The sequence below is a fragment of the Neophocaena asiaeorientalis genome, unplaced genomic scaffold (genome assembly GCF_003031525.2).
Source record: "Neophocaena asiaeorientalis asiaeorientalis breed wild unplaced genomic scaffold, Neophocaena_asiaeorientalis_V1.1 scaffold1, whole genome shotgun sequence".
Lineage (NCBI taxonomy): Eukaryota > Metazoa > Chordata > Mammalia > Artiodactyla > Phocoenidae > Neophocaena > Neophocaena asiaeorientalis.
The window spans coordinates 5928383-5943382 of NW_020171981.1; the positions used below are offsets into that span (position 1 = coordinate 5928383).

General features: G+C 37.5%; 1 protein-coding gene across 1 annotated transcript in view; it reads left to right on the forward strand.

Moving 5' to 3' along the window:
* The window catches only part of LUC7L3 (LUC7 like 3 pre-mRNA splicing factor), a 23924-nt gene that overhangs the window by 6929 nt on the left and 1995 nt on the right, over nt 1–15000 (forward strand). Inside the window, 8 exon segments of the mRNA XM_024742608.1 lie at nt 4678–4744; nt 7634–7673; nt 8155–8299; nt 8654–8728; nt 10254–10358; nt 11293–11454; nt 11850–12133; nt 12864–13024. Of these exon segments, the coding sequence (XP_024598376.1) occupies nt 4678–4744; nt 7634–7673; nt 8155–8299; nt 8654–8728; nt 10254–10358; nt 11293–11454; nt 11850–12133; nt 12864–13024 (1039 nt within the window).

Consider the following 15000-nt stretch of genomic DNA (forward strand, 5'->3'; position numbering starts at 1 on the left):
AAAAAAAAAAAAAAAAAAAAAAAAAAAAAAAAATAAAAAAAAAAAAAAAAAAAAAATTTCCTAATCACATTGGTTGTATCTGCATTCTCTTAAGTGGTAGTGAAAAGTACGCTGTTGAGATTGAACTCTTCTGGTCTTTAGTGTTACCTTAATTAATCAAGAGAATCACAGTTATGTTATGCGAACTCTGTTCCCCCTTGCCACCTTTGGTTATCAGACTTCTAGGTCCATGATGGACATTTAGTAAAGACTTGCTGAGTCAAAGACTTAATATTTTTAGTTAAACATCCTCAATCCCTGGGAAGGGTTAAAAGAAGCAGTCTAAGTAGCTAGAGTTTATTGGGTAGAATAACAAATGTGTTGATGTTCCATTTCTTTACAACAGTATCTTAAGGAGAATTGGAGAGTGGAAGGAGCACACAGAAAAGAATTAGGAAAATAGGTTTTAATCTCTATTTTGTAAGTAGCTAGATGCCTTCAGGGCAGGTCACGTGGTTGATCTCCGTTTCTCATCTCAGATGGAGTGATTGGACTAAATTATAGGTAGACCTGCTGGCATGCCTTATTTGATCTACATAGTGCCTAAAGACATTTTAAAAAGTAATGGGGGCTTCCCTGGTGGCGCAGTGGTTGAGAGTCCGCCTGCCGATGCAGGGGACGCGGGTTCGTGCCCCGGTCCGGGAGGATCCCACATGCCGCGGAGCGGCTGGGCCCGTGACCCATGGCCGCTGGGCCTGCGCGTCCGGAGCCTGTGCTCCGCAACGGGAGAGGCCGCAACAGTGAGAGGCCCGCACACACACAAAAAAAAAAATCATAAAAAGTAATGGGTAGTATTTTAAAAACCAGACTTATTTGCTCATTTCTCTCAATTCAGTAAATGGAGAGTTTAAATTTTACAATCCCACTGTGAAATACTTATTGTCTCCTTTTTTTGTATTGAGGACACGAGGCAGAGTTACAGTTGAAAAGTGGCGTCCACGTTTCAAACTCTGCAGTATGTTGCCTCTCCAAGCATACCTATTTCAACTTGCCTATTTCATACTCTGCTATGTCTGTCTTTTCATGTTTCCTTATGCCTAGAATGTCTTGTCATTCCAATTCTGAACTTAACCAGTTCAAGCTTCACCACTTGACATTCCTGACTAAATTCCTGTCTGTTCTAGTGATGCATGTACATTTTAGTTTTTGTGTCACTACTAAACTGAGCTTCTTGAGGAGTGAGTCTTAACATGGTCTTGTATTGATCCTTCAAGCATCGTTTTTAGCACATAGTGTTAAATGATTTTTGAAGTGCCATTTTCTACTTTTTCAAATTAAATGCCGTTTAAAATTAAAATTCCATACAGTACTTACTAGATTTAAGTGTGTTCACTCACGTATTTTATTGGAAAACTGACATAGTATATTTAGACTTAGAGTTTTGACCACTTAGAATGTACTGTTTTTTTGAAAACTATTTATATAAATAAGGCTTAGAGTTTAGAATAAAACTTTATTTTATTTGTTTATTTTTGGCTGTGTTGGGTCTTCGTTGCTGCGTGTGGGCTTTCTCTAGTTGCGGCGAGCGGGGGCTACTCTTCGTTGCGGTGCACAGGCTTCTCATTGCAGTGGCTTCTCTTGTTGCGGAGCATGGGCTTTAGGCGTGCAGGCTTCAGTCGTTGTGGCGCGCAGGCTCAGTAGTTGTGGCTCGCGGCTTCTAGAGTGCAGGCTCAGTTGTAGCACATGGGCTTAGTTGCTCCGTGGTATGTGGGATCTTTCTGGACCAGGGATCGAGCCCGTGTCCCTTGCATTGGCAGGCGGATTCTTAACCGCTGTGCCACCAGGGAAGTCCTAAGAATAAAACTTTAAATAGCTCTGAAAATCAGAGGTATTTTAGTTTTAAAAACCAGAATTTATTACACATTTTATGACAAACCTTGAAGTTAGTAGTCATCCCCACTTTTACAGAAAACTTAAGTCATACAGTATGTGGTAAATCCCAGTTCAGACCCAGGTCAGTTTGATTTTGGTGATAAATGTTATTAAAACTAAGATTCAATAAGTACTATTTGGAAATAATTCCAAAAAGATTTCCTTCCTATAAATACTCAAGTTTGTATTTGGTTATATTTAAGAGTCAGGAGGGACCTTAGAGATGTTTATTCCTTTTGTTTTAATGAACAGTAGTCTTATATTTACATAGGTACTTGAAAGCAAAATGCATAGTGATAGTAATAACTTTCATACTTATGATAGTAAACTTTCATACTTATGAGGGCTGAACGCCAAGTTTAGTTTTAAAATTAAATAATATAATTAAATAATATAATTAAAACCATATAATTTGTAGCTATAAGTAATGGTAAATGCTGGTAATAACTATTAACCTATTTCATATAACTATTAAAATTGTGGGAAATTTGTTAAATAATTTTTGGGCTCTTGGAACCAGGGTTAATAGTCTGAAAGATAAGTAGCATACCCTCTTTGTCTGTCCTCCTTCCCCCAAATGAAAGGGATTCTTTTTTTTTTTTAACTAGCTAATTATTTGGTTGCACCGGGTCTTAGTTGCAGCTCACGGGCTCCTTAGTTGCGGCTCACTGGCTCCTTAGTTGTGGCTCGCCTGCTCCTTAGTTGCGGCATGCATGCGGGATCTAGTTCCCTGACCAGGGATCAAACCTGGGCTCCCTGCATTGGGAGCACGGAATCTTAACCACTGTGCCACCAGGGAAGTCCCCTGAAAGAGATTCTTAAACTGAATGTTGGCATTGGTATTTTGCTGATACACTTAAAGTGGATGCAGAATTTAACAAGTCAGACATTTTAATAATTAGAAAAGTATATAGCATTTTAAAACAATCATTTGCATGTATAGAGCCCTTTTAAAATTCAGGTATAGTTGATTTACAATATTATATAAGTTTCGGGTGTACAACATAGTGATTTACAATTTTTAAAGATTTTACTCCATTTACAGTTACTGTAAAATATTGGCTATATTATATTCCCTGTGCTGTACAATATATCTTTGTAGCTTATTTATTTTATACATCATAGTCTGTACCTCTTAATACACTACCTCTATTTTGCCCCTCCCTCTTCCCATTTGTTCTCTATATCACAGAGTCTGTTTTATTTTGTTATCATTCACTAATTTGCTTTTTTTTTTTTTTTTTTTTTTTAAAATCTTTCTCTGTCTGGCTTATTTCACTAAGTATAATCCCCTCCAAGTCCATCTTTGTTGTTGCAAATGGCAAATTTTCATGGCTGATTAGTGTTCCATCGTGTATATATACCACATTTTCTTTATCCATTCATGTGTTGATGGGCACTTACGATGCTTCCATATCTTGGCTATTGTAAATAACGCTGCTGTGAACATTGGGGTGCATGTATCATTTTGAATTAATGTTTTCGTTTTCTTTGGATACATACCCTGGAGTGGAATTGTTGGATCATATATGGTAGTTCTATTTTTATTTTTTGAGGAACTTACATATGGTTTTTCCACAGTGGCTGCACCAATTTACATTCCTACCAACAGTGTACAAGGGTTCCCCTTTCTCCACATCCTCACCAACATGTTATTTGTGGTCATACAGAGCCTTTTTAATAATTTAAAATCGAGTGTTAGAACTTCTAAAGAAAAGAAAATGGTACAAAGATACTATGACATATGGCTACATATAACAGGATAATATTGATATAAAACTAAATCTGTTTAGACATGATTTTTGAATCTCATTGTTCTTTATGAGACCTTTCTTTATAAGACCTTAGTTCTTTTGGACACAGCTTATGGAACCACATTGCTTCACACAAGTATAAAACAGTTGACCTTTGAAGCAAAAAACAATCTATTTCAGATTTAACATCCAGTTCTAAGTGTCTCGAAAAAACTCATTCAATCTTAAATTTAGCAGACCTTTTCTATCATATGTTATAGTTGTACATTGAAAAATTACCCAATAACAATGAAGGGTTATATGAAGGGAGATATTTTGCTTAACAGGTTTTGGTTTGCAGTGTTATAGAATTAAACATAGGATAGAGCAGTCTCGGAATATATCTGAAGGAGTTACAAAAGTACCAGTGAGAGAGAATTAAAAGTCGGTTTCATGTTAATAATTCTTCCTCATACCATAGAAATTACTCAGTAAAGTGCTGGCATGTGTGAAAATATCCACTACACCTTAGGGCCCGTTACAGGATCTCTTTAAGTGAAAATACTGAACCAGATTGCTTTAAATAAGTGTTACTTGGAATTTAGGCAGTGATTTCCAAGTCTTAGTCTGTAAATTGGTTCTGGTCTTTAACAAAGTTAGGAAAATAAGAACAATGTGTTTTTTGTGTGTTTTTAATTAAAAATAAAAAGTTATCTTTTTTCTGGATGTCTTTATCCAATATTTTTTGTTGCTTGGGAGTAGGGCAGTGATTTCTAATAGAAATAGGAAGTAATTATAGAAGTAGAAAATGCTGGTAACTGTCAGTCCTGCACTTCTTGTACTGGAATCCAGGAGTCTGAAAGTCATTAATTTACCTAACTAAATGGCTTAACAAATGAAATTATTCTTAACTAACTTGGTTGAAAGATGAAGATCGTGAAATGAGAAAATAGTTATTTGGCACCCTTTTCTGGTATAGTTCTAAAACCGAACAATTTCAAAAAGTTAAATTACCTTTGTTTTTCTTCACTAGGTTTGTAAATATTATCTCTGTGGTTTTTGTCCTGCGGAATTGTTCACAAACACTCGTTCTGATCTTGGTAAGTAAGTGTTCTGTGTAACTTTTATCGAATTTATGATTAAAGAGAAACTGATACTTTATCATTTTGAAAGGAAGTTTCCTCTTAAAGGTTTGTTGATAAAGTAATTTCTTTCCTGGCTTAGTTTTTTGAATGTATTAATAAATGTCAGTCTAATTAAACATGGTGGCTTAATTGAATATACATATCTATTTCCACTCCCTCCTGAAACCCCTCCACTAAAATGAAAATTTAAAAACAAAAACGGTGTAAATGGAAGAGTCGAGATAACATTAGAGATGTCAGCACATTTTTGGAAGATGACAAGTGGATGGAAGAATAGCAGAGAAACCTGTACCCTAAAAGCCTGCAGAAGGGGGTATTAAACAGAAGAAAGAGTTTGATCAGCAGAACCCTGGACAGGCTCAGGATTTGGAGGCATCAGGTACCATAGAAGGCAGAGTTGAATCATGGGGCTGAAAACCAGAGATGAGTCTAGTTCAGGGTTTCTCAACCTTGACATTTGACAGTTTTACCTGGAAAATTCTGTGTTTGCGGGGGTGGGAGGGGCTGTCCTGTGGATTGTAGGATGTTTAGTAGCATCCTTGGCCTGTACCCAGTAGATGCCAGTAACATCTCCCAATTGTGACAACCAAAAATGCGTCCAGGCATTGCCAGATACCCCTGGGGGCGAAACTGCCCTTGTTGAGAACCACTAGTCTGTGTGGTCAGACCTGTGCATCTGGTGATTCTGTCTCCCATCCCTACAGCCCAGGAGACCCCGGGGGTTATGTTCTGAAGAAATTGGGGTAAAGAGACTCTAGTTCATTTGAGCCACAAAATGCAAAAAAAAAATTTGATCATTTTCTTCTCCCAAGGATGGTACATAACTAGTATCATTCTAGAAACATTAACAGCTTGCCCTAAAACATTAAGAGCACATTAGGGCTGGATGTATCTAGATACTGGGAGTAGAGATACAGGACAGGGCAGTAATGAACGAAGATGAGACTATAAGAGATAAAATGAGTCTGTATTTTCAATAGTGAGGTTTTCCCATTCCCTTCCTCTGCCCTGTTCCTAGAAGGATACAGCCAGATGTTTTTCCCCAGGCAGAAGAGAAGAGGATTCTTTAGAGAAAGTGAACAGTTCCAGAGAAATGATCTACAGGTACTGACCCTTGGGGAATCTCCTAAAAGAAAGTCTTGCTGCCCGATTTTCCTATGGTAAAGCCCGTTAGTTGACAGACCCTGCCTGAGCATACCAACTTCGAGTCAGATTTTGGAAGTGTTTTGCCAGCCAAGGAATACCAGTCAGACATTTGAAGAAAACCTTCAAACACAAAAGATTAACCAAAACCAACAGAAAAAAAGAATTAGTGGAATATGGTGGATAATGGGGGAAAACAGAAGAAAAAAAATTTTAAAGCCGTAACTAAATTCAGTATCCTCAGAGAAATAAGAGAACATGTCAGGAGGAATAGGATGCTGTATTAAAAGGGAAGTTTTGAAAAACTAAGAAGAGTTCTTAGAAATTAGAACTAGAGAAATCTGAAATAAAATCAGGGGAAAGTTTTGAGGATAAAATAAATTTGTGGAATGTTGATAAAAAATTAAAATTTGAAAAAATTATATCAGTCCAGTCCTCTAATAGCTAATTAAGAGTTCTAGATAGAGAAAACAGAAGGGAGGAAATTTTAATATTGCATTATTAAAGGACTTTACCCTCTAGATTGAGTGAGTCCTTCAAGAGCTCAGTACAACAAATGAAAAAAGATCCACACCATTGTGAAATTCCAGAACACCAGGCGTGAGGGTGGGGCACGTAGGATTATCAGTCAGGATGGCCTCAAATTTGTCAGTATGACACTGGAAGTTGAAGACACTGCAGAAACACCCTCAGGATTCTGAATGAAAAAATGTTTTTACCTAGGTTAGTTATATAGCCAAACAAAAGGACATTTTCAGACATGCACGGTCTCAACAAACTTATCTCCCACCTTTTCTCTGGAAACTCATGGGTGTAAACCAAGGAGAGAAATAAGAGATCCAGTAAACTTCAGTACAGACCAGAAAAGGAATTTCTAAGGATGACAACTCTATTAGTGAGCTTAGGAAAAAAGCAGCCCAGGCTGAAGCAGGACAGAGAGCTCATGGAAGGAAATAAAGCTGATTATCTGATATATTGTGAATCTTGAGGGACATTGGTATTGAGATAGTTTCTTATAGCTGAGTTAAAGTGTTTGAGATGAATTTGGAAATAGAGACATAGAAAAGACTAAACAAAAGAAAGAATTCCAGTAAGTTTATCAAAAGTGTCATTATAATGCACCTTTTGTTTGACTCAGCAGTTAATGTAGGACTTGCATAATCAAAATATACGCACTGAATGTTTATTTAACCTAAATTTTTGATGCCTAGGATAAACCAAGAAAAAGCAAAATAAGCGTAAAATTTAGAAATATGGAGGTAATTCCAGAAGATACAACTAAAAGGGTCAAAATTGGTTGCCTTTTGGAGATGGTACGGGGTAGGACTAGGGTGCTAGTCTTGTACTATTTACAGAGACTCGAAATTAATAAAATGTCGCTGGTGGTTCAGACCAGTGGTCTGCCCTCATCCCAGTTTTCTTCTTGGTGGCAGTAAGGAACAATTTTTTCATTCCTCCTACTCCCTCTTTTTTCTTCTCTTACGTAGTTCTGTGTTACACTCATCTTGAAGACTAAGGAGAACACTTTTCATGTGCTTACTTGGGTATGTCGCTTCATGATTCAGTAGGCTTAATTTAGGTGTCTACAGACTACTCAGTGATTAAATGAATCTTCTTTCCTTTTTTAAAAAAGAACTTTTGTTTTAGCAAGAGAAAAGTTAACTTCAATAATTTATACCTTCATATTTCTTGTTCTTTCAGGGCCTTGTGAAAAAATTCATGATGAAAATCTGCGAAAACAGTAAGTTACCTTTTGGGGGGTCATCTCCCCACCCCCATCATTTGGCTTTAAGGGGACACGGATTGAAGAAATAATTGAAATTCGTGTAAAATGAATGTTGGACAGAGGTCCTCTTCATTAGTTGGGGGTGGTACAAAGTGATGCAGCTTTATGTAGTATCACCATATGAGTACATACTGTATGCCAAGTATAAGCCTAAGCATTTTTTTCTATATCACATTTGTTTTTTATTTTTATTTTCTTCTATTATTATTTTTTGGTGGCTCCTCACGGCTTGCAGGATCTTAGTTCCCTGACCAGGGGTTGAACCCGGACCCTCAGCAGTGAAAGCACAGAGTCCTAACACTGGACCGCCAGGGAGTTCCCTACGCCTTCAGTCTAAACGCAGTAGTCCATGAGATTAGTTAAGATAGAATATGAGAGTTGTAATCAATAAAGATTTGGAAGGAAAGCAGTGCTTGTTTATTTTCATTTTTATTAGGTATGAGAAGAGTTCTCGTTTTATGAAAGTTGGCTATGAGAGAGATTTTCTGCGATACTTACAGAGCTTACTTGCAGAAGTAGAACGTAGAATTAGACGAGGCCATGCTCGTTTGGCATTATCTCAAAACCAGCAGTCATCTGGGGTGAGTATGAAATTAATTTACAGTCTTTGTAAAGTGTCCTTGTTCTCTGGAAACCCAGAGATTTCCCTAGTGTTGAGACTTGTGTTCAGGTTCATTCATTACTTTGTATTCTTTTAAAATTTCAGTCTTCATTAGTAAATGCAATATTGATTTTGCTAATCATAAGGTTTTGATCTTAGATATAAATAACTGACAGAATATGCAGCTGATTAACAAAAATTGAGGCAGCTGAGTTACTGTCCTTGTGATTCAGCGTTTCAGTTATTAAGTAAAATAGTAGGGATGGTATGTGAGAGTTTGAACGTCTATTTCTGTATTTTAGTTGTTGATAATACATTCTGTTGTCTTCATTAGGCAGCTGGTCCAACAGGCAAAAATGAAGAAAAAATTCAGGTTCTAACAGATAAAATCGATGTACTCCTGCAGCAGGTGAGAATTGTGTGCGTTAATGTCAGAAAATACTTGGAGTAGACACTTAACCAAAGAAGGTATAAGGACAGCAAATAAATACATGTAAAGTTGCTCAGTGTCATTAGACATTAGGGAAATACAAATCTACAGTGAGATGCTTTTTGAACACCTATTAGAATTGCTAAAATTAAAAAGACTGACCATATCAAGTGTTAGTGGAGAGCTGGGCAAACTATCTTACGCTGTTGGGGTATGTAAAATGGTGCAGCCACTTTGGAAAAAGGTTTCTCTCTTAAAAAGTTAAAAGAGGCACCACGAGCCATTACACTACTAGGGAGATGAAAGCATATGTTTACACAAAGAGTTGTATACCGATGTTTATAGTGGCTTTATTCATACTAGGCAGGTAACACTCCAGACAAACCTGGAAAGAACTCATGTGAGTGTCAGTAGGTTAATGGATAAAAAAAATGTGATGTATCTATACCAGCGGTCCCCAACCTTTTTGGCACCAGGGACCGGTTTCATGGAAGACAGTTTTTCCACAGATGGGGGTGGGGGGATGGTTTCCGGATGATTCAAGCTCATTACATTTATCGTGCAGTTTATTTCTATTGCTGTTACATTGTAATATATAATGAAATAAGTAAACAGCTCACCATAATGCTGACAGGAGGTGGAGCTCAGGTGGTAATGTCAGCTATAGGGAAGCAGCTGTAAATACAGATGAAGCTTTGCTTGCTCGCCTGCCGCTCACCTCCTGCTGTGTGGCCAGGTTCCTAATAGACCACGGACCACTCTTGGTCTGGGGGTTGGGGACCCCTGATCTGTATACAGTGTGATACACTCTTCAGTAATAAAAAGGAATTAATTACATGTAACTGTGTGGATGAATCTTTTTTTTTTTTTTGCGGTACGCGGGCCTCTCACTGTTGTGGCCTCTCCCGTTGTGGAGCACAGGCTCCGGACTCGCAGGCTCAGCGGCCGTGGCTCACGGGCCCAGCCGCTCCGCGGCATGTGGGATCTTCCCAGACCGGGGCACGAACCCGTGTCCCCTGCATCGGCAGGGGGGGCGCCCACCACCGCGCCACCAGGGAAGCCCCGTGTGGATGAATCTTAAGATAATTAGGTTGAGTGAAAGAGACCAGAGCCCTACAGAAGGAAAAAAAAAGTGCATGGTTCCATTTAAATAAAATTCTAGAAAATGCAAACTAATCTATAGTGACATAAAGCAGATCAGTGGTTGCTTTGGGAGGAGATACAACAAAGAGGCAGGAGGAAACCTTCTCGGGTGATGGATATGTTTATTATCTAGATGGTGGTGTTGCTTTCATGGGAGTCAAACCTTATGAAATTGTGCACCTTAGAAATTTGCTGTTTATGTTCTGTTAAGTATACATAATTAATGCAGGCTTCACTAAACAAAACCAAACAAAAAGACCCAAAACAACCGCTAAATGCTAATGAAGCTTGGGGTAAAAAGAAAAATACTTGGATAGTGTGGTTAGAAAGATATCCTGACTGCTTTTTAAATTCCCCTTAGATTGAAGAATTAGGATCTGAAGGAAAAGTAGAAGAAGCCCAGGGAATGATGAAATTAGTTGAACAGTTAAAAGAAGAGAGAGAATTGCTTAGGTCCACAACTTCGGTGAGTAGCAACCTCATTTTGGTTTACCCAGGCTGTTCACTGAGAATTACCAGGATCTATTCCGATTTGAGAACAGTTTTCTAATGTCAGCAAACTTTATTTTAAAGGGCCACATAGTAAATATTTTAGGTTTGCAGGTCACAAGATTTGTAATATAAAGGCTCTTATATTACAAAAGCAGCTTTAAACAATATATAAACAATTGGATGTGGCTTTGTTCCAGTAAAACTTTTAAAAAAACAGGCCTCTAAGCCGCTGGCTTGCCAACCTGTGCCTTAGATCATAAGTATTGATTTGGGCCTGGGTTTTATTTATTTTTTGTTAGAACAAATTACTCAGTTTGTATTTACCTTAGTACAGAATTGGTATACTCTTAATAATACCTTCTACTTTCTTAACTTTCAGTTAGAGAATATAATGTTTGGATATTGATACGTGTTTTGGTATCAATGTATTTGATATGTCTTTGATACAGTGTATTTTGTATCAGTGTATGTATTTGTACATACAAAATACGTGTTTTGGATATTGATGCTAGAATATAATTGGTCATTGGTTCCCAAATATTAAAAGGATATGTTCAGATTATACTCAGTTCAATTCCTTAATGATTTTGAAAAACACTTTTAATATGGAGTCCACATTTTTAACCTGTTGAACCAAGCAAGAAATGAATTCAGACTAAAATAGGTAGCTTTTTCTTTGTTGGAGTTGAGGGATGGGGTCTCAGTACTTCTTGGGTGATGTGGAAAGTTGATTGCTGCTGTCATGCTTCCTCTCTCTAAAAGTTACTGCTCAGTATTATGGCTTTGGGGAAGTGGAAAGTAGCAGTTGACAAAATTAAAAATCTATTCTAAGTGTTAAGTACTTTTGGGGCGATTTGTTTGTTCTGTCTTCCTCAGATATTCTTATAATAACTGATTTATCATTTCAGACAATTGAAAGTTTTGCTGCCCAAGAAAAACAAATGGAAGTTTGTGAAGTGTGTGGAGCCTTTTTGATAGTGGGAGATGCCCAGTCCCGGGTAGATGACCATTTGATGGGAAAACAGCACATGGGCTATGCCAAAATTAAAGCTACTGTAGAAGAATTAAAAGTAAGTTTCTTATAAACATGTATTTTAGCTATAGCTAGTACTTTATTTTAATATGGTTAAAAATTGATCACATAGAGATATAAATCTCTCGTTGATATTTTTGCTGACTGTGTTATTTGAGGTAGCGATAATCCCTGTAATGCCTTGCTATTCATTAGATTAGCAAAGCACTGTATTTTTTTTACTCTGTAGTGCCAGGAATTTGGGAGAAAGAATATTCCTGAGGGTTTAGTCAAATAATATCTTGTGTACATACATGGTGTTGAGATTTCTCCATTTCACTTTTAGGGTATCAAATTCCATAAGTTGGTCTAAAAATGCTTCACATTAGGTAGCCATTGTTTGACAGTGTCTTTATATAGTTCTAAAAAAAAAATCAAACTCTGTTTCCTTAGGAAAAATTAAGAAAAAGAACTGAAGAACCTGATCGTGATGAGCGTTTAAAAAAGGAGAAACAAGAACGAGAAGAAAGAGAAAAAGAAAGGGAGAGAGAAAGGGAAGAAAGAGAGAGGAAAAGACGAAGAGAAGAGGAAGAAAGAGAAAAAGAAAGGGCTCGAGACAGAGAAAGAAGAAAGAGGAGTCGATCAAGGAGTCGTCACTCAAGCCGAACTTCTGACCGAAGATGCAGCAGGTCTCGGGACCACAAAAGATCACGAAGTAGAGAAAGAAGGCGAAGCAGGTATATTGAACACATGAAACAGAGCCAGACATATAGTGAGTGTGCAATAAACAGTAGTAATTACTAGTGATATTCCCTGGTACTTGACCCTCTTAAGTCTCATTAAGCGTGAGGATGGATTATGAGAGTTGAATCTGAAAGAGTCCATCTTCGAGGCAACTTCATTGCTATTTCTGAGGCAGTCTAAGGAGGTTTGATGCAGTCTTATTAGGAAGTCGGTGTATTGGATGGTCTTTTAAGTGCTTCTCTTCTCATTGATTTTGAGAAGACTTTTTTTTTTTTTTTTGCAGTACGCAGGCCTCTCACTGTTGTGGCCTCTCCCATTGCGGAGCACAGGCTCCGGACGCACAGGCTCAGCGGCCATGGCTCACGGGCCTAGCCGCTCCGTGGCATGTGGGATCTTCCCAGACCGGGGCACGAACCCGTGTCCCCTGCATTGGCAGGCGGACTCTCAACCACTGCGCCACCAGGGAAGCCCAAGACATTTAAATTATAAATTATTTTGGGTAGGGCTACCTATTTGAAAAATTGAAGTTAGAAGGATTTTCAATTTTCAGTTCTTAAGATTTCTAATGTAAATATGTTTTAATAGTAGATTCTATTCTTTTGCCTTTAAGGGTAAGTTTTGCTTTTAATCTTGTTATTTATTCAACAGTATGTAATTCTTCAAGGTTTTTTCTCACTGTAATATCAGCTGAAATTGCTTTCCTTTTGTTTCAAATTATTTAAGAAGCAGAGATCGACGAAGAAGCAGAAGCCATGATAGGTCAGAAAGAAAGCATAGATCTCGTAGTCGGGATCGAAGAAGATCAAAAAGCCGAGATCGAAAGTCATATAAGCACAGGAGCAAAAGTCGGGACAGAGAACAAGATAGAAAATCCAAGGAGAAAGGTTAGTTTTTATGAGAATTTAATTTATTAAGAGACTGTTTTCACTTTCTTGTCTCCCCACCGACTCACTTTTCTTCAGACACAGGCAGAGTTCCACTTCAAGCTATACTCATTTTCACTTATGATGAATACCATTCAGTAGGAGACAAGCATTATTCTTCCCTCTCCTGCTCTGATTTGTGAGAATGACAGTTGGCCTGGTGTTTTCTTAGAACATGTTAAAGTCACATCCTTCAATTGATAACTTGAAGGCTTATCATTTAGTTTCTTCCAAGTATTGCATTACCTTTTAGCCTTATTAAGGTGTAGAATTCTTGGTTATTGGCCACTTTTTTTTTTTTTTGGTACTTGCTGCAGTGTTCCATAATATGTCTTGCAGAGTAAAATGTACATTACTGCATTGGTGCTCATGTACAGCATTCATTTAACTCAGTACTTCTAAGTTTGCAGTAGTTGAATGCCTTACATGTGTCTTACCGTGTTTTTTATTGAAGCAACATGCTCTTTCCCCTCTACTTTTTCCTTTGGTTTTCTGTGGCATTCCAGTATCTGGTTCACTGTGCACTCTTAATGGACTTTTTCATTTTGTCTTTGGCATGTTTTCACAAGGATATTCTCATCTTTCAACTTAGCCTTCATTGAACGATAATTCTTTTAATCATTAGGGTTGCCTTTCTGCGTTTTCTTCAGATTCTTCGTGCGTCTGTCATTTTGTATTGACTGGGCTATTCTGCTTTGCATGGTTTTCAGGAATGAGAGAAAGGGCTTATTTCTAATTTTCTTGGCTCTGCTTGTTCCATCCTGTTCTGCCTATCTGTGTCTATGTTTGATCACCAACATAATATGTGTGCTCCTGTTTGAATTTATTGTATTAGATGTGTATGTGATACTCATTATTTTCTTTTATGAAACTAGTCTATGGTTTTTGTGGGGTTTAACTGAGTTAGGAAACTAGCAGCACAAACAATGGATTTTTTTTTGTTGTCTTTTATTTTTCCTCAGATAAGTGCACCTTCTCTTTTTAAAAATATTTACATATATTCACTTTTTCTACAACATGGAGCAAATGTTAAAAAGTAGGGAACAGGGTAATTTTTAAAACTTGCTGTTGTGAGCTTTAGTATTTGCCATTTAAGTTCAGAAATTACTTTTGTGATTCAAAAGACAATTGATACCAAGAGTTAACTGACTATATAAGTTTTAAGAAAGCTTCACCCAACCTTTTTGCAAGACTTCCTGTATAATATATTTTGGGGATGATGGGTCAACTCTCAAGAGCCAGATAAGGATGTCAGAGATGAAATTAATCACTTCTCTCTGAGAACTAAAGCTCTTCGCTGTATCCTCATTTGTGACACTTAAAATAGTTGCATTGGTTCTCAGTGACAAAAGCTAGCTAGCCTTCATAACTATCTGGGATCAAAGTTGAGCAATAAATGTCACTGGTCTGACTTAAAAACAGTTTGTGTAATTTCTAGAGAGAGCAGAAAAGATGAGTTGAATTGCTAAACTCTGATCCTTATTGTAATGATGACATCGTGGAATATAATCAAACTTTTGTTTAAGTAAAATAAGCTGCATTGTGTTTAGATTATGGACAAACAGGGATTTTCCTGGTGAGATGTGGAGGAAGGAGTGAAGAAGACTTGATTCAGAGAAAACTCTGCATCTGGTCCATCTTGAAAGATTGGGTATGCCGTTATAGATACATTTTAAACGTTGGGATCTCTTTTAGAAGTGACATGATTTATTGGCTTTTGAAAATACCGTGTGGCCAATTAGGCACTCCTGTATAAATAACTGAAGGCCTGAACTTTGAGGTCAGATATGAGCAGTAGCAAGCATTTGATAATGGCGATGAATAAGAGGGAGCTCACTACTCCATGTGCTATAATGAAAGCACTTTATCTGACTCCACAAATGAAAAGTGGTTTCTTGCACAAACCTATCTTTCTTAACCACCAACCAATTTAGGGT